This window comes from Periplaneta americana, chromosome 16 (assembly GCF_040183065.1).
Source record: "Periplaneta americana isolate PAMFEO1 chromosome 16, P.americana_PAMFEO1_priV1, whole genome shotgun sequence".
Taxonomy (NCBI): Eukaryota; Metazoa; Arthropoda; class Insecta; order Blattodea; family Blattidae; genus Periplaneta; species Periplaneta americana.
This window is the reverse complement of record NC_091132.1, coordinates 98,014,157-98,040,131: the sequence shown is the minus strand read 5'-3', so window position 1 is coordinate 98,040,131 and position 25,975 is coordinate 98,014,157. Positions and strand designations below refer to the sequence as shown.

The 25,975-nt window shown below is 34.0% G+C and overlaps 1 protein-coding gene across 1 annotated transcript in view; it reads right to left on the bottom strand.

Annotated features, from left to right (window-relative positions):
• Alk (Anaplastic lymphoma kinase) overlaps positions 1–25,975 on the bottom strand; it is a 506,844-nt gene that overhangs the window by 371,874 nt on the left and 108,995 nt on the right. The window contains exon 2 of the mRNA XM_069812582.1: positions 504–700. Coding sequence (XP_069668683.1) covers positions 504–696 — 193 coding nt within the window. The 5' untranslated portion in view covers positions 697–700. The remainder of the gene's footprint in view (positions 1–503; positions 701–25,975) is intronic.

Here is a 25,975-nt window from a genome sequence, read left to right as displayed (position 1 = left end):
AATACTCTTTTGCAAGTTTCCTACAATGGAAAGGGTATAAACAGTTTGTCTTTGCATAAGTAAAGCTTCATACGCAGATAAAATTTCCAAAATCACAAGTGAAAACAATACGGCGAATATATTTCAAGATTTAATCGAAAAGAAAACAGCTCTAGCACATTAAAAATTTGCAAATGATTAAACACAGCAGTCTTTCACTGTCGTACTTCACCAATGCAATGTGACAAAAATGAGGAGAAATAGTATTAATTTTGATCATTTTAATGTAGATGTTATTACCTACTAGGCCTACTATTTTGGTCGATTTCAGTAACACTATATCGATATTTAAGTTTATACATTCAAATTATATCCGAAAAATGGTTCTCTTGACACATTTCTCTCGTTTCATTAAAGATTTAAGGCTCTGATACTTGCAAAAGTTTGGTAGATATTTCAGTTAAACATAAATAATTCACTTCAAACGAATTTTCCAAAATCCTACATCACATGGTTCTACTCACCTAGCGAGTCATTGTTGGCATCGTGGTGGGGTTGACCCGCTTCGCGACCTGTCATAAGGTGGAAGCCGTGCTGATTGCTAGAATTCCATTTCCAGGCGCAGTGTGATTCGAAATCACAGCTCGTTGCAGATCTGTCGGGTATAGAACACGAGACCTGCAGCACGAGCACCAGTAGCGCCAAACCCAGCAGCATCGTCCTGCAAAGAGCAATACAACAAAACTTTACTTAATTTCAAATATTAAAAAAAAAACAATTATTGCGAGTTGAAGAATGTCGCATTTCAGAAGGAAAACAATTGTGGGGGAAAAGTAACAAAATTCTTTAAATGGTGAATTAGGAACAGAAATTAAAAATATTTTCACATTGAGATTCTAAAGACAGTTACGTTAACAAGGTTAATCTAGATAAAAGAAATATTAAACATAAAACAACGAATATAAGCTATAAAAGTGTCTGAAGAATAAGTAACAAGAGTCAATAGTGCTGTAACACTGAAATTATGTTGTTAAGACTTGTAGGCTACATGATAAAAACTTTAAAGTGCTTTCACACAATTAAAATAATTATGAAGATCATCACGTAATGTCGGCCGTATTGCATATTGACGTTAAGCTCGGTTATGTTTTATGACAGAGTAATAAAATATCTTCCACCGTAAGTGTTGCATAATATGTCAAAAGATAAGTGTAGGCGTACTTATGTTAGACGGTACTGGTCAATCCGGGTAAATAGAACTTCTTTATATAGTGACGAATTCCAGACTCGGACTGTATTCTTTACCATTTGTAATTTATATCCATCTTTTGCAGATATTTCTTCTTCCTATTGCCACCAAATACGAAACTTCAAAGTACTGAATACGTCTTGTTACCTATCGGGACAGAACGTCACTGTACCAATCTGAACTATGTCCCGGGCTGCAGCAAATGCCTCCCCGTTTATCCCAATATGCCCCGGAATCTATGCCATCCGGAAGACGGAGCCAGGATACAAATGAAATATTAGTGCCTATCTGTGTTAGTATGACGAAGGGGCCACCAGAATAACAAGACTGCAGGAACTGAATGGTGCTTAGAGAATCAGAGTAGTTAAGAAATCTACTTCGAGCTTCTTCGATGGAAAAGAGCGAAGCACTTTTAATCCTGTCCGTTTGAGGATAAAGACCAAACAATATCAGTCAGTAAAGACTAAAATACAATAAAATTGGGAAATCTTGATAAATTTTTACTAAAACACCTCTTGTAAGAACGAGTAATACGTGATTTAAAATGTTTAAACGTTGGCTCAGGCTTAAATCAAACAGGAGACCTCTCAATTCGCGACGGAGTGCTCAACGAGCTCATGACCGGTACCACTCTGATGTCCACATCGTAAAGTAACGACGCAAAATGCAAAACCAGATAAACGATAAGGCCGTGCATTATTTCTGTACCGGTAGAGAAGAGGGACAAGGGAAAATCGAAATACGAGTTGTGCTCAGGCTATGTGAATAGTTCCACTCCATATAGGCATAACAGAAGATTTCGTCCCCGATATAGGGACGTTTCCCCAGATTCTCAATAGAGTCTTTTGTCATACTAGTTCGGAAATTCCTAGTCGCAAGTCTTGGATCCCGAAAATGTACTGGGTCTTAAATCACCCAGCTTTGACTTACTTGCCGAGTCATAAACAAAACACCTACAAACAGGGTGACCAGACGTCCCAGTTTTACCGGGACAGTCCCGATTTTCACGAATTGTCCCGGTGTCCAGAGAAAGTTTTTCGGGATGTCTAAACGTCCTGGTTTTCAAGAATGCCCACTTTAGCTATAATAAATTCTTATGAAGAAGACAGAGACTGTCGGAATTTACAGTAGTAGCGTTCAAAAGCAAGCTTATTAAGCATTTTCTTACTGCGTAGAGTAGATTTAATTTGTACTTAACCAATAAAAGAAATGCTTCTCTCTTCTTAACTTTTACAATAAACTCTCTAGCTTTTATTAATCAGTTAATCTTTTAGTACTTTGATTTTTATTGTATCTGTAAATTTAATATTAATTGTAATTATAATTATAATAGTATTCTTAATATTGTAGATGTAATCCCCTGGTAGAGGGGAAGAGAAGGCCTGATGGCCTTATCTCTACCAGGTTAAATAAATAAATAAATAAATAAATAAATAAATAAATAAATAAATAAATAAATAAATAAATAAATAAATAAATAAATAAATAAATAAATGTTTATATCAAGTGAAGAGCGTACAATGTGCAAGTTTATTTAAGTAGTAGTTTTGTGTATTCACAAACAGATAGCGACATGTTACAATGATCTACTCGAGACCAACGATCATAACAAGACTCCGTATGATCGTTGACTCGATAGGCAGAGAAAGTCGATCGTAGCGTTCGATATTCTTGAATTTAGCGGTTTGCTACTTAGTTATTTTTCGCCAGATGCTGAGTTCAAATTTATACATTTACTAGTGAGGTTTACTTGTTTAGTTTTAAACTACAAGTGAACATGCCTAAAAGAAAATGTGTATTCAGCGATGTATTGAAGTCAGATATTCCTTTTGTAAGGAAACCTAGCTTTAACATGAAGTGGAATATACTATTTCTCATTCTGTGATAGTCATAGCACATGGTGGTCGTTCTGACATTGAGGACCATACTAGTAAAAAGAAACATAAAGATGCGCTCTCAGCTTCAACTTCCAGCAGTGAAGTGACTACGTTCTTTAAGAATGCTTCTCTGGGAACCTCACAACTTCAGTTACCTGCAGAGGAATGCACTTTCGCCTATCATTCTGTGTTTCATAGTCATAGTTTCCGTTCCATGGATTATACATCTGTGTTATTCGCAAACTATTCGAGAGGCCTAAATTCTCTAGTGCCAGAACAAAATACGAAGCAATTGTTGTAAACGTGTTGTCTTCACATGCCTTGGAAAGATTTGCAGCCAATTTCAATTCTGCAAAGTGTAATAATATCAGTGCTAATAGATACCTCTAACCACAAAGCAGTAAAGATAGTTCCAGTAATTGTGCGTTATTATGATTCTACAGAAGGTGTCATTACCAGAGGTCTCCATCGGACGTTTTCGCTCGAGCGCCAAGTAGTTCATAGCATAATCCGATAGGTAGCGCACATGCATGATGGGTAAAATTGTCGCGAGCGATAAATCCTTCAACGGTATAAGCCGAGCGTTAGGCATTCGTTCTTGTTACTGAAAAGAAGTACACTGTCAAAAATGGAGAGCCAGCTGAAAGATGTAGTGAAGTTGAAACTATTCAACAAGGAATACAAGTTAAGTGCTAAAGAAGGTATGAAGAGTGATGTGTGGGACAAATTCTTACTTGTGATACTTAGTGTATCAATCTTTGCGTCTGTAACAGTTGTACAGCATGATTATTCGTTTTATTATATTTTCTGTGACGTTATCTCTGTACTAATATTGTTATTAATCTACTGCTATATCAATCATATTTTGTAAAACGTTTCTACATTGCCGCAGTATATAGGCGGAATACTATGTATGGACCTATCATATTATATATGTGGTAAATCACATATTGAATAATTATTAATTAGCAATAATAACTGTATATCGAAGTTTTTCATACTATTTTATATATAACTCCATGTTACTGTTTTCACATGTTCCATTAGACGTTTGTCATAAATTCCGTAAATAAAGCCTCATTTTTACGGTATGAGCAAAACATATGTGTATCTTATCTGTCTGACTGATCCATTAAATGTACATGTTTAATTATTAATTATTTTATTTTTAATAATAGGACTTAAGTCGTAATTAACGAAAAAGTTATTTCAGTAACAAAAATACAGTATAATGCTGCTTTGTATGTAGGCTATAGCTTATGCTGATTTACAATTTTATTACATTTGTTTATTACGTTTCCACATCAAGAGATTTCTGATCAAGCATATGAGAAAGTAATAGGTCTCATGAAAAAGTCGTTAATTTAATATTCTCCAATAAGTAGCATACAACTACTTAATACAGTGCTACTAAATTGTTTTAATTTTACAAAACACAAAATAACCTAGATATTTCATCAGATCAAAACTTGCATAATAATAATAATAATAATAATAATAATAATAATAATAATAATAATAATAATAATAATAATAATAATAATAGCCTAATGTGTCCCTTGAAGGGCAAAGGCCTCCTGCTAGAGGGTAGCGCTGTTTCACTAACGCGGTGAGCTACTCCGCGTTAGGTTGTGTCTAGTGTTTCTTTGTCTGGTTGGAATTGATTTCGCTGTCACTTTGATTAGTTTGATTTCACTAACACTTTGATTATATTGAATGCACTATCACTGAGTCAACTTGGGATGTTGTTTGTGGCTGGCACTGTCTTCATTTGTAGTCGACTTCCAATTGTTTTCCATGTTCCCCTGCTTCTTGCTATTCTGGACCATTGCTGACCTGCTTGTGTTGTGTAGAAGTCTGCCCACCTCTTCCTTGGTCTGCCTCTGTGCCGGTCTCCTGTGCGCGGGTCCCACATGGTGGCTCTGTATGTCCATCTTTCGTCTTTCATCCGAGCGATGTGGCCTCCCCACTTCCACTTCAATTTGTTTGCTCTTTGTGTGACGTTTGTTGTTGATGCCATTTGGGACAGCGACTCATTGGAAATTCTGTCTCTCATAGTTATTCCCAATTTCTAGCGCATTCATCTGTCTATTTGTTGTCGACCATGTTTGGCATCCATAACGTAGTGTTGGGTAGACGCAGGTTTGTAGTACTTCGAATTTGAGTCTTCTGTTGATTGTCTTGTCCAGGAGTATGAACTGGAGGGACCAGACCGATTTCCAAGCTAAGGATATTCTTCTTATTTCTTTTCCAGTCTTGTCTTTAAAGGAAATTAATTGGCCTAGGTATGTGTATTCCGTTGCATATGGTAGCGTTGTTCCGTCAATTGAGATGGGGATTTATTGTCTGTTTGTCATCAGCTGTGTTTTTGTCATGTTCATTGATAGACCTGCGGTTTTGCTTCGTGTACAGAGTTGTTGGAGCATTGACTGTAGTTCTTCTGGTGTTTTTGCGAACAGGACTACGTCGTCCGCGAATCTTAGGTCTGTTAGGTGTCTTCCGTTTATGTTTATTCCCTGTTGTTTGTTCCAATTCATTTTTCTGAATATATTTTCCAAAACGCTTGTAAAGAGTTACATAGATATAATATCGAAGCTTAATTTGTAAGTCTGAGTTGCAGTAATATTTCTTGTTCCCCCTGAATTACGTACAAACCAGATACAACTGCAACTAACGGGCAAATAGTAGATCGAAACTATTGGTGAAAATAAAGTATCTCCTTTATTATATTAAATTCTTTCTCGTGTATAAAAACATAATTCCATAGCAATGTGTACTTTATAATGCCATAAAAATGTTCATTTTTGTGAAGCTGTACTTCTTTTTTTTGCGTAGTATTTCTGGTTGAAGCCGGCACAATGTTCCAATTTTCGGTTAATCATTATATTTACTATTCAGGGTTCGGTTAATTATTATATAATTACTATTCAGGGGTGTATTATGTAGCTCACAATTTGTTACTGTAGTAATATTACATTTTTTAAATAAGTAAAATATTGTGACAAAGTACTCTACAATGCATTCTTATTTAATGGGTTATTTTTAAAACGTTTTGCTTTCGCTCGAATAGCGATCCTGAAACTGCGGTCGAAGAACAGAGCTAGCGCCACTCGGCGACGAACCATTGAACTAGAGGAAACTGCGTCACTTCCTCTTCTATCCGCTCTGCCCCAAGGGTTCATTGTGACACCCTAGCACCCCCACCAACGTCAAGGTGTTTAAAGTAATCCTCATACACTTCGAAATGTTTCACCTTCCTCAGTCCACTCCTTGCAGTTAAATTCTCCATAATGTACTAGTTTTTGAAGTGCCCTTACTACAGTCTTAGGTAAGAAACGCAGAAAATAACAGGAAAGCGATGAGGCTGTTATTATCACAATGGTAGCTGTTGAAGTGTTCAGACTACATTACCGCTGAATAATAGACTACCTACACTAGAGTTGCGCCACATGAATACGAGATGCCTCGTCGACAGCGCCTCCTGAAGGATTCACCCCTTCACCCCAATTTATAATTTACGGTATAACCTTCCAAATCCTATGAACATTGTTTTGAACTGCAGAGCCTCGTACCTGCGAATTGTTACTGAAATTTACTTCAATTTTTTTACATCACTTTCAAGATTTACCTATTGTCTTAATTCAATTAATTAACTCATTCATTCATTCATTCATTCATTCATTCACTCATTCATTTATTTATTTATTTATTTATTTATTTATTTAACTAGCTAGCTAGTGAGTACAAATTACATTTATAAAACAAAAATGTTTCTAGCCACTACGTAAGAGCCAGGCTCGTGTACGGTGTGGTCTTAGTCAATAATATAACATAGGCCTAAAATTTACAAGGACAAAGCTAGATAGTTGCGATAGTTCTTTGACAATCAAAGTTATATTCCCTACGGAAATTCAACGAAGCACAAAGAATATTGAATAGGGTAATCAGACAAATATTGGCACCACAACGCATTTTACTGTGTATCTTGCACTTGAGTAATGATAAGAGCTTGAAAACCTAAAACATTTTAAACTATATCTATTTTAAAAGGCATAACCATTAAAATATTAAAATTATTATTTTATGTCGCATATATATGCAAGAATCTTACAAGTGCTTGTATTATCTGCACTGCAAGTGTAATATGGGCACATGTGTTAGTAATATGGTCAGTATAAGAGTTAATTCCATTTTAAATTTTCAAGCGTGTATTTAATACAAGCTTTCTACACTACGCTACACTAACCATTCATAGAACAACGTTCTTGATGAAGTAACAGAACACAGAAATGAGAAAAAAAGTGATATTTAATTAAACACTGAGACTACATTAAAATTCATGTAACATATTCAATCAGGCAGAAAGACTATGAAAATACTTTAAGTAGTGGCAAATGTTATTTCTAACTATATAAATCTCTAGAGGCCGTATTCATAGACATTTTTAGCGCGGGTTTCTGGTGGATGATCAGCGTTTTTCGTATTCTTAAAACAGTGTTAGCGATAGGATATGATTTGAATTCTGTACAAGTAACCAGTCGATAGCCGGGGCTAGCTTAATACGCTCTTAGCGCGTGCTGCGAAATGTCTGTGAATAGCACCCTTAAAGACTAAGAACAAAAGCAAAAGAAGACAAAATAATGTTCTAAATTTATTTCGTGAAATCATCAAAGATAAATGAATCACATTCCATATCAACATATTCTTCATTGTACCAAAAAGCGCATGATCCTTCACACTGTATTAACTTTTCTCCATTTTGCTCAGCATAAAAATTTCCTCTACATGCAGGACAAATGCAAGAAGCATTTGTTGAAGAAGTGCTTTCAAGTTGCTGACTCTTGTCGTTCTTTTGGTAACTTCAGACAAACAAAGAAAGCAAAGAAAAATATTCTAGCTTTTGTAGAAAATAAGCTAAATAATGTATATAATTTTTACTATAATCAATAAAATTATAGCACGGAACGTAAACAATTATTATACGACTGTCTTGGTATCATGGTGGAAGAATAATGGTGAGGCGGTGCGCAGGTATAGTTCCCTCTCACTCGCACAGATGACGTCACGCTGGGACCAAGATCCAGCCTTGCCCTCAATGACATAACGTAAAGCATTACATTGAGGCGATTCTGATCATAATTATGTTACTCGAAGGCATCGTTGATGAAAATAAATATTTGTTACTGGACATTATAATTATGAACAATGATAATATCACAGTCTAGTATATACAGTCGCGAAGCTTGGAGTGATTTTTTGCATTTCTCGCGATAGTTGCTAGCCGCTTGGAGCGCTGTGTGTACCTCTATTTATTTTTCTATGGTGTGTACTAGGAACAATAGACTGTGTCACTGCTATCGTGATCTAATACAGGCAATAAGGCAGACCATGTGACTCGCTTAACCCGATCATGAAGGGCGGCGTTTCAACCATATAAATTAATTGGAATGCATAAAAAGTAACATATATTTCTCTAAAATGTAGTGTAATTGCATTAATAAAATTTAAAAAAAAATGATTAGGAGACACTTGAGACATAATTCCTTGCGAGTTAAGGTGTAATATTATTTTTGGTGTGAAAATTACGTTGTTCGTATGTGTAATAGACCTACCTGACTTTATTTCGATTAAATATTGCGAAATTATTGTACATTCATTTATGCACGATTCAATAATTTTCAGTTGCACCGCACGATATGTTGAAATTGTAGGTTATGTTTACTGTCCCAGTTGCCCCTTTCTGTCTAATTTTAGTGGTCTCCAATGCCCTGCCATTCATATGGAAATATTATAGGTTATGTTTACTATATCTTATATTCCTAAATTCGCAATTATACATTATAATTAAGCATAATGTCATGTATGATACTCCGCACATTCAATTTGTCTGTATTTTAATACTACAATTGAGTATTGAATTACTGTATTTATCTACTACCTAAGAGACGAAGTAACAATCGTACGTACACTAATTTCATAAGAGTGGTATGATAAATTTTCTGTCTTTATCAAGGAAGGTAGATGTGCTATATTAAAATCACAATATAAATTCTTTTTTATTAAACCTCAAAATAGCTTCCATTCTAAACTTAAAATGTTGCTGCGAAAAGATTATGTTAACATGTGAAATTCGATTTACATTAAAATAACACAGTTTTGTAATTATTTCTGCAACATATTATGCAACAAGAAGTAAAGGGAACTTATGGACACATTACACTAAATAAAACTTAGCTATGATACGCAATGAAGTTATAATATAATAATTCACTGAGCTCCATACACTGAAATAGAAAACCCGAACATATATTACGGCCTGGTCTAGTTCGAAAAGGCATTGACTGTGCCGTATTTCGCATTGTTGTGAAAAGTTGTGTAAACTGTGAAATGTTCGTTGTCGGTTGTAATAACTGTAAATGGCTAAAATACAATAATTTGAGTAATAATATGGGACAAGGAGACGTTTTTTGCACTATAAATTCTAAGAAAAAGAGGTCAGAGTTATGCTTCCGAAAGATCCAGGAAGGTGAGTTTATAAAATATAATATATACTTTATGAAAATAATATATGAAACTTATGTATTTCGTATTTCAATAGTGGAAGGAAGGTGTTAATTTGTCAAAAGAACACGATATCAAAAGTACAATACATTTTATCGTCTGCTAGGGAAAGAGTCTATGATGAGGCGATAGTAGCGATCCTGGTGGCTAGCAACTATCTATGGATGCATATTTCAACTGTCTATGTTTGCATATTTAGTAAGTATTGAGCTTCGCAACTGTTTATACTAAACTGTGATAATATGCTGACGATACAGCAATAACTCTGTGCACTGAAGGTGAAAATTAATCAATAGATAACCGCAAATAAAAACAGTTACACTGTACAGAAATTATTGGTATATTACAACAACTAGCCGTACCCGTGCGCTCCGCTGCACCCGTTAGAAATAAATATAAAGTAATTACATAATTAAAATAGCACATTTGATCCAGGGAACATTCGTGTTTGATAGAAGGATAAATCGTTTAATATGTTACTTAATTTAAATTGTATTTAAATAATTAAAATGCGATCATTTTGGTCTAGAGAGCACTCATTTGGTGCAATGACAATTCCTTTAACATGTTTCTTAATTTTTATTACATGCATCCATACTTTAATGAAGACTGACATATCATTTAGATTTAATGTGTATACTTCATTTTACTTGCTATATGTTTCCATTGAATTATGATAATAACTTAATTTTAACCTTTGTTTTCTACATATTCAGTAAATGGCGCTTGGGCCACTATGGTTCTGAACCCTTCAAATAACTTAAAAAACTTACATTATATTATATTATATTATATTATATTATATTATATTATATTATATTATATTATATTATATTATATTACATAAAAAATGTGTTGATAACGGATGTACACCGATAAGTAAGTTTTTAATTTGTTATGGGGGCTCTTGAATCTCAGGAGGAACAAATTTTATTTTACAACAGCGCAACATAATCTGCTTGGCTCATTACCCAATTTTTTGCATTCCATTTAATGCATATGTATTTTGTGTATTTTAACACGATTCAATCGAGCATAGTTAAAATTTGGATTATAAAATAATGGAATGCTAAGCTAACATATTACTGCATACTAAATCAATACACTCTTGTGGTTCGTTAATTCTCTGAGATAAACATTATTTTAAGAAATACAGGAAACGAATACACAGAACAACCTATCAAGTTCTTTGTGCATAAGAAGCTATTTTAATCTTACCTCTCCTGAATTCACTCCGAATTTAATGTAATAGCATTATAGCATTATGTTCATATAGAGATACTACACTTTCCAATGATGAAATAATAATTAATTACACAAATCGGTTAATTTAGCTTCCGATATTACTTCATACAAACACAGTAACATTCTCTGTAGGCTATGTTTCATAGCTTTCGATTGTTGTTGACCAAGGCCCCTTATAGACGAATTCATTTGTTTATTTCATTACACCGCCTTAGATGGCAGTTATTTTAATTTTAAAACTCATTTATCTCATTAAATATCAGTCCTATCAAAATTTTTCAAAGAATAAACCTTATCGGAAGTGATTTTTAAAGAAACTTTTGTTATTTAATATTTTTCACAAAAATCAATAATAAGCAAGATATTTTGATTTATTTAATTCAGACCCGCTTATAACCCCCCTTTCAAATAATGTATTTTGAATGCCATATAGCCTAAAATCTAAGTTACAACAAACTTAATTTATATTCCAATTTTCATCGAAATCGGTTCAGCCATTATCGCGTGGAAAGGTAACAAACATACAGACAGACAGACATACAAACAAAAATTTCAAAAAAGCGATTTTCGGTTTCAGGGTGGTTAATTATATGTGTTAGGACCAATTATTTTTGGAAAATCGAAAAGGGGGCCTGAGTTAAATAAATCGAAATATCTCCCTTATTATTAATTTTCGTGAAAATTGTTACATAACAAAAGTTTCTTTAAAAATTATTTTCGATAAGTCGTATTCTATATAAAATTTTGATAGGACTGATATTTATGAGATAAATGAGTTTTAAAATTACAATAACGCCATCTAAGGAGCTGTATTAAAATAAAAACAAGTGACTTCGTCTATAAGGGGCCTTGGACAACAAAAATCGAAAGCTATTAAACATAGCCTACAGAGAATGCTTCTGTGTTTGTATGAAGTAATATCGAAAGCTAATTAATTGTTTAATTATTATTTCACCTTTGGAAAGTGTAGTTTCTCTAGATGGACATAATTATATAATGTTATTACAGTAACTTCTGAGTAAAATTTAAGGATATACAAGACTTTTAAAATAAAATACAATATATTTTCGCCGCCGCCTCAGATTATAGCGTTGTTGTTCCTGCAGTAATTCCTATGTGCAAAATATAAAATTTTTGAGTAGGAAGAACAAACACATTTATCCATTCCATGGCATTGGTACATAGGAGATCATGAATTCTTACATTTTCGAAAGAAAGAAATATAATTACATATCACTATTTATGCTGTCTCACTATTTCAGTTATTTGAAGGGTTCAGAACCATGGTGGGCCAAGTTCCATTTACTGAAGAAGTAGAAAACAAGGGTTAAAATTAGGTTATTACCATAATTCAATGGAATCATATAGCAAGTAATATCAAGTATACACATTAAAACTGATATGTCAATCTTCATTCAACTATGGTTGCATGTAATAACAATTAAGAAACATGTTAAAGGAATTGACATTGCAACAAATGATTGCTCTTTGGACCAAAATGACCGCATTGTAATTATTTAAATACAATTTAAATTAAGTAACATATTAAACGATTTATCCTTCTATCAAAGACGAATGTTCCCTGGATCAAACGTCCTATTTTAATTATGTAATTAATTTATATTTATTTCTAACAGGTGCAGCGGAGCGCACGGGTACGGCTAGTATATAATAAAATATTAGATTGTCATGATTCTAATACACGTAATGCAGAACTATAATAACAGAACGTTACAGATTAAAGATATATAAAACGTCTTCTTATTATTCTTTAATAAGTTCATCTCTAGGGAGTCGGCCATGGCAATGACGGTGATTTGAACTGATTTCGTATCGGTATACTAAATTAAGTCCAATTAATAATCGACAATGACTTCAGTTTTGTGTTAATATAAGGAGTTCGATTACTTTTTCAGTGGTTGCATGTGTTTAATTTTCAGTAAATGGTTCATTATGGCGTACGTTTGGATGAAGTGAGAACGTCAGCAGTGCACACGCAAAAAATTATTTTTACTTGCTAGTAGCATTATATTAGGCTATTGATATAAATTTTTGCATGGCAATAACGTTATACTTACATGATTATTTGTATTATTGACAGTAATATTTTATATATTGAGGGTGGTTTTGGTTTCAGAATATGAATTAAGACAAATGTTAAAATTTCGGAACGTATTGATTGAATACGGTGTCTCAAAATAAATGAAATGAAACTAATTTTCAAAAAATTGTTAGCCAGCGAGACATCTATACTAATAATAAATCTGTAGCCGAAATTTTTCTGGTAATTTTCAATTTTCCAAAAATAATTGGTCCTAACATTATAATTAACCACCCTGAAACCGAAAATCGCATTTTTGAAATTTTTTTTGTATGTCTCTGTCGGTCTGTCTGTCTGGATGTTTGTTACCTTTTCACGCGATACTGGCTGAACGGATTTCGATGAAAATTAGAATATAAATTAAGTTCGTTGTAACTTAGATTTTAGGCTATATGGCATTCAAAATACGTTATTTAAAAGGGGGCTTATAAGTGGGCCTGAATTAAATAAATCGAAATATCTCGCTTATTATTGATTTTTGTGAAAATGTTACATAACAAAGTTTCTTTAAAAATCACTTCCGATAAGTTTTATTCTTTGAAAAATTTTGTTATGACTGATATTTAATGAGATAAATGAGTTTTAAAATTAAAATAACTGTCATCTAAGGCGGTGTAATGAAATAAAAAACAGATGACTTCATCTATAAGGGGCCTTGGACAACAACAATCGAAAGCTATGAAACATAGCCTACAGAGAATGTTTCTGTGTTTGTATGAAGTAATACCGGAAGCTAAATTAACGGATGTGTATAATTAATTATTATTTCACCATTGGAAAGTGTAGTATCTCTATATGAACATAATGCTATAATGTTATTACAGTAACTTCGGAGTGAATTGAGGAGAGGTAAGATTAAAATAGCTTCTTATGCACAAAGAACTTGATAGGTTGTTCTGTGTATTCGTTTCCTGTATTTCTTAAAATAATGTTTATGTAAGTTACATCCGTTATCAACACACTTTTTATATAATATAATATAATTTAAGTTATTTGAAGGGTTCAGAACAATAGTGGGCCAAGCGCCATTTTCCTGAATACGTAGAAGACAAGGGTTAAAATTAAGTTATTACCATAATTCAATAGAAACATATAGCAAGTAAAATAAAGTATACACATTAAATCTAAATGATATCAATGTTCATTAAACTATGGTTGCATGTAATAAAAATTAAGAAACATGTTAAAGGAATTGTCATTGCACCAAATGAGTGCTCTCTGGACCAAAATGATCGCATTTTAATTATTTAAATACAATTTAAATTAAATAACATATTAAACGATTTATCCTTCTATCAAACACGAATCGTCCCTGGATCAAATGTTCTATTTTAATTATGTAATTACTTTATATTTATTTCTAACGGGTGCAGCGGAGCGCAGGGGTACGGCTAGTATTACAATATAAATTAAATATATCCTTAACGGCTGCATTCGAAAAGTCATTTCCTCTGGTTATTGCATAATGAACATAAATTTTGAAAACTTATGGAGCCAGAAATAATAAATAAAAAATAAAAAATGTCAATAAAAATATTGATATTAATGTAAATAAATAATAATAATATAATTACTATAATAATAATTACAATAATGATAATAATAACAGTAATAATAATAATAATAATAATAATAATAATAATAATAATAATTACTTACGGCTTTTAAGGAACTCACAGGTTCATTGCCGCCCTCATGTAAGCCCACCGTCGGTCCCTATCCTGAGCAACATTAATCCAGTGTCTACTATCAAATCCATTTTGATATTCTCCTCCCATCTAAGTCTCGGTAGTAGTAATAATAATATTATTAATAATTGTAATGGCAATAATAATAATAATAATAATAATAATAATAATAATAATAATAATTGTAGTGGTAGTAGTAGTAATAATAATAATAATAATAATAATAATAATAATATTCTCCACATCAATAATATTTAATACATTTGTAAATGCGTGCATTCAAATGTTTCTACTGTCATGACGCAGGGACGGCTTTAGAGGCAGTGCCATCGTGCCATGGCACTAGCAGAATACAAGAGAAAAACGGAGAATTCATATTTTCCGCGCAAAACCGAAGAGAAACAAGTTACGCTTGTGCTCGCAAACTCTGCCACCAATATTATCGTTGCCGCCAACCACGTTGTAACCAGTGTTTGCAGCATGGATCTGAGCCAGGCACTACGTCACATAAGAAATATAATGGGATGCGCGCGCAATTTTCGTCTTCTCCAGTCCATTTCAGCATCTAAAATGTGCCAGGCACAGTTTATCGCTCTCGTTTTTTAATGCTTGGGTAGCTCTATACAACCCCATTTACTATCTCACTCCCTTACCTCGCACTCTTGTCTGTTCTCCCTCTTTGTCAGAATAAGTTTCTTAGAGGGGATGACGTAAAAATAAAGTAATAAAATCCTTGCCGGTTTTTTTTTAAATACTATGTTTAAGAATGGTTTTAATTCAGTATATTTCTAACTGTAGTGCGAAACTATAAACCTGTGAAGTGTTACCGTGTAATGTAAGTTGTGAAGAAATTAATTCAGTTATCACTTTATTAAAATCTCCGCTTTCAATATTAACATATTATGAAAACTAAATTCCTGTTAAATAATTTACTTACACGGCGTTTAAATATTCACCAGAAACAACAACGTGCTAAAGTTAACATCTGGCAAATTCAACTTAGATGTTTATTAGGCCTATAAAAATTGGTTGTGTGAATGAAATATGGAGAGGTGTTCTTCTGTTTCCCGTGTGTTCTGTTCCGAGGTAACGTAACTAGTCAAAAGTGGTCTTACAGATGTACTACACTTAGGGCTAAGGGATAAACTAAAACACAAAAATCAAAGGTTGTATGACTAACGTCTTCAGTTTGTCTGTGCTGGTTAAAGAGAATATTGAAATTCAGTTAAACTTACATTACAGACTCGCGATTGCAAAGCACAACGAGCAAGTTGAAGAAAACAGATATGTCCTAAATTTAATAATAAATTGTATAACATTTTAGGCAGCAACAGATTTAGTATTAACAAGGTACGATAAATCCAATAACTTAGAATACAGGGATGTGTTTCGTGAAATAGTTCACTTCAGTTCTGAGTTAGATAAAAACTTAAATAGTTAAAAGAGCACTTAACCAAGTCAACAGCATTTAAGAGTACTTCTAAAATCATTCAAAACGAGTTGCTTGACTGGATGTTGAATGTGTACCATGTACAAATAAAAAGGAACTAATGATTTATAGACTATGTTTCTATCATTGTTTACAACACGACTGATGTTTCAACTCCTTCTACTATTATGTTACGAGCCACCGGCGTAGCTCTGTCGGCTAAGGCGTTTGTCTGCCGATCCGGAGTTGCTCTTGGGCGTAGGTTCGATTCCCGTTTGGACTGGTTACCTCGTTGGTTTTTTCCGAGGTTTCCCCCCATTATAAGGAAAATATCAGGTAATCTATGGCGAATCCTCGGCCACGTCTCGCCAAATATATCATTATCCCCAATTCCGATGCTAAATAACCTCGTAGTTGATGCAGCGTCGTTAAATAACCAAATAAATAAACTACGTTATATTATTTATTGAAGGAATGCTTGTCTGTTAACTGATAAGTGTGCATTTTTCCTCTAATTTGTCTGGATTGTGCGTACAGTTGTTTACATTTTGATGAGTTTCATAATAATAATAATAATAATAATAATAATAATAATAATAATACTAATAATAATAATAATAGTAATGCCATTATTATTACTGTCTATTTTAACCTTATCTCTGGCACTAGGCATTAAATGTTTATGAGCCGTCACTGGTCATGAGAAAGACTTTAACAAGTATTTTACTTTTATTAAGTTATTGCAATGTCAGAACAAACATTATTGTTTTAAAAATCGTAACTTAACATCTTTTAAATTGAACTTGTCCGCTCTTCGACAAGCAGTGATCCACGAGCTCGCTATGTCTTTGTCCTTCGGAAATCCGTAGTATCTTATGTTGGTTCATTATACGTCAGTCGGGTTAATGTGTTTAAAGAAGAATTTATCCCACACAGTTTGGGGATAAGTTCTAAGAAATTCAAGAGTCTCTTGTTTATGTCATGGTTCAGGTAGACCAGTGACGAAATCTTCATTTAGACTATTGAATGACAAGTTGATGTTATCTACCCGAGGCTTTGCTTTTGTTAGACCCGGGTTATTAAGGTTACGCCACAATTCTTTCATACTGACCGAGGGTAGAATAAGGGAATGTACATGGCGTAATTTAGCATTTCTTACTGCTTGATTACATTTATTTTTTAAAACTTTGTAATTATTAAAATCTAATTCGTACTTGCTCCGTCTGTATTTAAGATAAGCAGTGTCTCTGTCTGGCATGAGTAATTTTATGGCATCGCACATCGAAGGCGCAGGGCTTCTACTAACTCGTCTGGTTTTCAAGGGTGCGTGTTTATCATATAACTTAACTACTAGGTCGTTAAATTTTTCGATTTTGTCGTCAATGTCTGGTAAACTCCACATTTCAGTCCAAGGTAGACTAAGTATGTCATTGATTAATTCATCATGCTCAATATGCTTCAAGTCACGGTGTGATGTGATGTGAGGTTTATATTTTGGACAATACAAGGAATATTCTAGAAAGATTATGTCGTGTCCTAAGATACCCGGCACTGGTAGTTGTCCATTAGTTAATACTAGTTGAGGATTAGTCGTGGCAATAATATCAAGAAATGTCCCCGATTCCTGGGTGTAGTGGATAGCTGCGGAAGGAAGGACTCAAATATGTTCTTAAATTGAACTGTACCATAATTACTTGAATTTAATAATTTTGTATTGAAATCGCCTAAAATAACAGTATGGTCATAATGAGGCACAAGATTAAGGAAAAGGTGTTTCAAGATCACTTAAGCGACCTGATTCAGGGGATTTGTACACAACTCCAAGGAGGCACTATTTGTTGCTAGCACGGACTTCGATGAATAGATATTCAGGATGTTCTAAGAACTCATTCGAAGACTGGTGGACAATTTTAAACGGTAAGTCCGATCGCAACACCACCTGCGCGTTTACCGATTCCATCGTTTCTACAGAGGGTGTAATTATCTAAACTTACAACAGAAGATGATAAGGAAAGCTTCAACCACATTTCAGAGATAAGAACAGCGTGAAGAGACGAAGGGAAGAAAATAAATTGAACTTCACTGAAATGACAGCGAAGGCTTTGAGAATTTATATGGGCTACTTTTAAAGTGTTAGGATGCGAACTGAAAGACGATTTTAATAGGGCACTGGTCGAAGGTGCAGGTAGTGGGTTAAGAGTGACTGGGGTCGATGGGGGTGTGGCTGTGGAAAGGAATGCAGAAAAGTGAAAGTCGTTATTGGGACACAAGAGAGAGAAAGTATTTCTAAACTAAACTTAATTTTATTGCATGACTGCAATATAGCAAGAATTATAGAAAAGTCTTTCTCCTACACTAACAAGTAAGCTTCTTTTTTCTTAGTAAATTCGCGCAAAACTTTCAATAATATCACTGCGACCAAAGGATGAACTGGCAAGTATGCTAATACGTTCAGGCTTGTTTGAAAAGGTACAAATTAAAATAAATTATTAATCAACTCCAAATAATACTATTTAAATGTATTATTAACGTCTGTAATGTTAAAATATACCGTAATTTAAAATATATTTTGATGTCATGTACTGATCCTTTTACTTGTCTCTCTTGTCGTATTCCGGACTTTTTCTTCATGTTGTCAACTGCCGCACAAGGGTAACGGAATCAGTTTTTATGCGGAATGTCCTAAGACAACTTCCTGGATATTCAATACAAAAGCCCTGTCATCATCTGAATATATTGATGCGGTGTTGAAGATGTCATGCAACCTTTCTGCAGCACGTTCAGTTCCACAACACAACCCGTTGGCGCTGCCCAGGTTGTGACGAGACTGAAACACTTGGACGTGTGTTCGGTTTCTGCCAAAAAACTGAATTACTGCGGAACAACCGCCATCACAGGGTAAGAATTATGATTGCTCATATCCTAAGACAAAAGAGATTAGAAGTCCATGAAGAAGTGCACTGTATCTTTGAAGATGATTAAGTAAGACGAGCAGATATTTTTGACATTGATACAGAAATAACACAGGAATAATAATAAACCCGACTATCAGATTTGAAAGGGATGCATAATAACTGATGTTGAAAGGAGAATGATCCATGAATCTTGCAGTCCTCATTTTAGCAAGCAATATAACATCATGGCTGATCATCGGTCAGTAGCCTTCACGGACTTCTTTTTGGAGTTCGTGGTACTATCTCAAATAGATATGTGACGTTTTAAAACCAGTGGGACTCACATTTTACAACGTTGAGAAAATCCCTAGAGATATTCTGTAGAATTGAATTCAAATTTTTTAATTTCATCTTTATTTCAAAGAATATAATTTCACCTTCACTTTAATTTCCTTTTTAAATTTATTGTACGTATTTTCATTGTTTCCTTGTGAACTTCTATATAATTAATCTATATAGGCTATATGTTTTCTGAATCCTTGCAGTCGCCCTTATTGAAGGGCAGAGAGTTTTATTTTATAGATAAAGATAAAGATAGCCTATTGTGTTTCATGAAGGGCAAAGGTCTTCTTAAATAAGGGAAAGCTCTATTTGCCTAAAGTGATGAGCTAGTTAGCGTTAAACGTGATATTTAAGTCTAAAAACTTGAATTTCTTCAACAATGATTCTCTCACTGCCTTTCACAACTTCCTGTCTATGCACAAAATAATGTCCCTCGAGTAGTTTCCACTTTCTTCTGTCTCTTGCCTCTCTGGACCATTGTTGACCTGCCTGTTCTTTGAATAAGTTTGCCCATCTGCGCCGAGGTCTGCCCTGAAGTCTCCTTCCTATACGGGGGTCCCACATGGTAGCTCGGTATGTCCATCTGTCGCCTGGTAGCCTGGCCACGTGTCCACCCCATTTCCATTTGGATGTAATGGCTGCATGTGTGATGTCCTGTGTATCTGCTAGTTGGTACAGTGTCGCATTTGGGATTTTCTCCTTCAGTGATACGCCCATAATTCTGCGCATCATTTTCCTTTCACACGTTTGTAGTTTGGTCCTGTGTTTCCCTGTTAGCGACCATGTTTGGCACCCATAAAGTAATACAGGATAGACACAGGTCTCCAGTGCCTGTATTTTAGTTTTTCTGCTTAAGGTTTTGTCAAGCAGAATGAATTTCAGGGCCCAAAATGCCTTCCAGGACAGGGAGATCCTTCTATTTATTTCCTTTTCTGTTCTGTCCTCGAAAGAGATTAGTCGTCGCAGATAAGTGTATTCATCCACGTATTGAAGTGGTTGTCCATCCACTGATACTGGGATTGTTGGTCCGTTTGACATTACCTGCGTTTTTAGCATGTTCATTTTCAGGCCTGCTGCTTTGCTGTGTAATCACAATTGTTGTAACATTAACTGTAATTCTTGTGGTGATTTCGCAAACTTTATTTTATAAATCCGATATAATTATATCCCTTTTCAGAAAGGATAACAATTTCTGTGCTGTAAAAATTGACAGTGGAACTGCCACGAAATTACCAATGTTTATCCTATCGAAAATGTTCCATCAATAACATCCGGTTCAGAGCAATGATAATCGTTATCTACAAATTACGCAGTAGCCACATAACAGTTACTAGTGGCGAGCTGTAGCATAACGCTGCAAGCCGGATTCATCTCTACGGGAGTTGTTTGAAAAGTTCATAACTTGATATAGAAATTAAACTAGGATTATTCTGAAACAATATTCATTTCTCAGCATAATCCCCCATGCGATTCACGCACTTGGTCCACCAGTGCTGCAATGCTGCTATACCCACCTTGTACATAGATTCCTCGAGATCTGCAAAAAAGCCTTCTGCTGCTGCGATAACTTCTTTATTTGACAAAAATTTCTTCCCAACTAAGTGAGTTTTGAGCTTTTGCAAAAGAAAGAGTCGGCCTGGGTAGCGTAGTCGGTATAACTCTGTCATTCTGTGATCGAGATTGCGGATTCGATCTCGGCCTAGGTCGATGGCTCATGTCAGTAGATTTACTGGCATGTAAAAGAACTCCTGCGGGACAAAATTCCCGCGCACCGGCGACGCTGATATAACCTCGGTAGTTGCGAGCGTCGTTAAATAAACCACAATAAGATAAAAAAGAAGTCTGAGGGTGTGAGATCTGGTGAGTAGGGGGAGTGCGGCAACAATTCGAACCTTAGTTTAGCAACGGCGATTGCAGACTTGTGAGCAGGTGCATTGTCGTAATGAAACAACACTTTCTGCTTGTCTATATCTGGCCTCTTCTCGCCAATTTTCCCTTTCAGTTACTTCAGGAGATTTTAATGATATTATCCGGTTACTGTTCTTTGTTAGATAGTCAATTACGATTATCCCCTTAGAATCTCAGAACACGGACGCCATGATTTTCCTGGTTGATTGAACAGCTATTGGTTTCTTTGGAGGTGAAGAATCACTGTCCTTCCATTGATTCGATTATTTTCGTTTTGTTTCTGGTATGTAGTAGTGAATCCAGTTTCATCACTGGTCACAAACCGCCTCAAAAAATCTGACGCATTTATCTAGAATAGAGCAGACAATCCCTCGAAATTTGACAACGCGCGTGTTCTTGTTATAGTATTAACAAACGTAGAACGTACCTTACGGAGGACTTGAATATTCCTAAGACATTGACTAAGATGCGGCGCATCCGTTCAATTGAAATACGCATAACCTCGTTACATTTCCGCACTTTCAGTCGATAGTCAGTCGATACCATATCGGCTTTTTCTACGCTTTCTTCACTTGCTGTTTCTGGACATCCACTGTGGGGTTCGTCTTCCACATTCTCTCCACCATGTTTAAATAGCTCCGCCTATTTTTTCACAGTCGAAAACGCTGGGGCGGATTCCCCCAGTATAGCATTAATGTCTGCTGTCATTTCTGTTGAACTCATTCCCTTTTTATGCAATGTTTAATAACAACACGAAGCTCGATATTTTTCATTTTTGACAATCTGTTCGGCGCACTAACTTCAAAATTAAACTACACAAAATTTATTCAACAGAAAATTATTATTTTTCGTTCCTGAACTAATGTAAAATGGCTGCTAATAATGGCGGCATTGTTGAAATGTTTTCAATGCCGTCTACAGTATGTGCCAGACCACGAACTATTCAAATGCACCTTGTATCATGTCCGTGTAATTTTAATTTCGCTAGTATGTATATTTTATAGGTTTAAAATGATCTCATTTTACCTTTATAAATTCATAAAGTACCGTACTGGTTTTGTTACATACAGGTTTTTTCTGTAATATCATTTTCATGTAACCATGCCTGCATATTTGATTTTATCGTTGACGTACTGGTGCCTTATTCAATTCCATAGAGTGGTATGATGTATTGTCCATAATGATAATATTATTCGGGGAATATTAGAAAGAAGAAGGTAATGTGAAAACTAGTTCCGGAATATATTACCGTCCATTTTCTCGTGGTAAAATCTAGTGGATTTAGATTGAAAACATAGAAAGTCATTGCGAACGAACCCAGTCGAAGAGCTGGCGTGTACAACAATCAATCGCTGTCATTTACTTTTAAAGAAACTTGAAGTTAAAGATCATAATGTCCATCTGGTTGCTCACACGCCCACATTTTGTTTTCCGTGTGATTTGCGTTCACCTAGGTTTCATTAACTGGTCGACCAGTAGATCTTAACTCCTTCATTTTTCTAAGTCAAAAAACTTTTTCAAACCACGTTATAGGCCTATCATTCCATCAAATACTTATTGTTTAAGAAACAGTGAAATTTAAGTTTTTTAATACTTGACGCAAAGCTCACGGAATAAATCAACTTCTTTTAAATCTTATTACTATATTATTATGATATACCGAAGTACATATGATATTTCCGTGCAGGAATTCTGCATTACCATAGGGTGATGAATGGGTAAAACAGAGAAAAATTCTCTTCGGCACCTGGATTTGAACCTGGGTTTTCAGCTCTACCTGCTGACAATTTATCCACTAAATCACACCGGATTCAAATTCCGGTTCCAGATTGAATACTTCTCAGTTTAAGTTCTACTGTTCTGTTTCCCTTTGGTGGCCTACCCTCATGTACTGTGTCACCCATTCTTCACCTTCTTTTAAATAATCTATAATACACTATCTACCAAAAAGTATTTGGGCACTGTTGCCTCTTTAGAACCTCGTGGTACCACCTCTTGTTGCTATAACAGCAGCTATCCTGTCTGACCTTAATTTCAAAAATTTTAAAAATATTGATCTTTCACATTTTTGCGAAGACAGGGATTTAGAAATTTGTGCTGTTGAATTAGAAAATGAAACATATAATTTCATTATATTATGTCTATATAGAGCACCATCTGGAGACTACGAAAATTTTATTCATTTATTGGAAAAGGCACTAGAATACTTACAGAAGCTTAAACGTGAATGCATTATTTGCGGAGACATCAATGTCGATTATCTAACAGAAAGCAATAGGAAAGATCAACTAAATTTATTGCTAGCATCTTTCAATTTAATTTACACAGTAAACTTTCCGACCAGAATACAAGGGATTCAGCTACTACAATAGACAACATATTCATCGGAAAGAAAAAATAGGTATATCTCAAACAACCCCAATAATTAATGGTCTTTCGGATCACGATGCTCAAGTCCTAAGTATAAAATTAACACATCATCAAAAAAACCAACTAAAGTGAGATTCAGATATATAAACAGGGAATCATTAAATAATTTTTAAATAAATCTTAAAAATGAAACATGGGAATCAGTATACAGTCAAAGTGATATGAACAGTAAATTCAACGAGTTTCATAAAACATTTCTAAATATTTTTGAATCCAGTTTTCCTATAATGTATAAAAATGAAACAATATGCAACAATAGATGGATTATACAGGGTATTAAAATCTCATTCAAAACCAAGAGATCATTATACATACAGAGCAGAAATAATAATGATACAAGCTTAAAATAACACTATAAAAATTATTAAAAAATATTACACAAAGTAATACAAAAAGCTAAAAAATTACACTATAATACAACAATACAAAACTCTGATAATAAATTCAAAACAACTTGGAACATAATTAAAAAAGAAAGTAGACGATCAAAAAGTAAAGTAACAAACTATCCCTTATATCTAACAATACAAAAACGTCAGGCCCAAGTGAAATTGCAGATATATTTAACAAATATTTTCTTACAATAATTGATAGCCTCAACATCCCCCAAGATAATGTTACTAACAGTTTAGATTCTTTAACATAATATTTTCCGACAAAATTCCCAAATATTCAAATATTTCCAAACAACAAACAAGAAATAATTGCAATTATTAAAAATCTAAAGTCAAAAAACTCCTCAGGGTGTGATAAAATAACAAGCAAAATATTAAAAGCGAGTTCACATATTATAGCTGGGCCATTAAGTTATTTATGTAACTATTCAATGTTCAATGGTATATTTCCAGAGAGATTAAAATATTCAGTGCTTATTCCTATCTTCAACAAGAGAGAAACAACGTCTCCAGAAAATTACAGACCCATACCACTTCTACCAGTCTTCTCCAAAATCTTTGAAAAAGCAATGTATAAAAGATTATATCATCATCTAGAAAGATAAAACATTTTAGTCCCAGAACAATTTGGATTTAGGAAAAATAAAGCCACAGAAAATGCAACATTTAGTTTAACTGATAAAATTCTGGAGGAAGTTAATAAAAAATTACAAGTTGGAGGGATTTTCTGTGATTTATCCAAAGCATTTGACTGTATAAATCATAAAATCCTGCTAGATAAATTATATTATTATGGAATTAAAGGTGTTGCACACCAATGGTTTCACTCATATCTCATAGATAGGAAACAGAAAGTTGAAATCAATACAACTATGAAATCTGCATCCACATGGGGAACTATTAATAATGGAATTCCTCAAGGATCAATATTAGGTCCCCTACTTTTTCTAGTGTTTATAAATGGTCTTGCCCCCCTAATAAAAGATGTAGGTCATCCCATATTATTTGCAGATTATTTGCAGACAAATATAGTAATTACTGCCAATAACTCCAACACATTCCAATCTTCAACAGAGGAAATTCTCTTCAAAATATGTGAGTGGTTCTCAGCCAATAAATTAGTATTAAATTGTAAAAAAACTAACATAATTCAATTTAAATCTCAGCCAATAAATTAGTATTAAATTGTAAAAAAAACTAACATAATTCAATTTAAATCCTGTCCAAATTCAACGTCGCAAATTTCTAGTGCAATAATTAATAATAGATAGCTATTAGAAACAACAACAACCAAATTTCTTGGCTTAAAAATCGATAATGTGTTACATTGGAAAAATCATATTAAAGAAATTATCCCCAAACTAAATTCAGCTTGTTTTGCTAGTAGATCTATGCAAAAGATAGTAAATATCAATACCTTAAAAACAATATACTTTGCATACTTCCACTCTGTAATGACTTTTGAATAATATTCTGGGGAAATTCCACGGATTGTAACAATATGTTTCTATTACAAAAAAGAGTAATTAGAATAATAGTAGGTGCCAAATCTATGGAATCTTGTAGGACTATTTTCAAAAAACTACAAATAATGCCCATGGCTTGTCAGTATATCTTTTCATTAATAATCTTCCTCGTATGTAATCGTGAAAACTTTGTAACTAATTCAATAGTTCATAGCATAAATACACGTCAAAAAATGACTTTCATACTCCATCGGCAAGTCTATCGTGCTATCAAAAAGGAGTGCGTTATATGGCAGTAAAAATTTTAATGGCCTCCCTATTGATATAAAAAATGAAACTCAGAACATAAAATTATTTAGGGCCAAATTAAAGAAGTACCTAATTTCTCACGCCTTCTATTCTGTAGGTGAA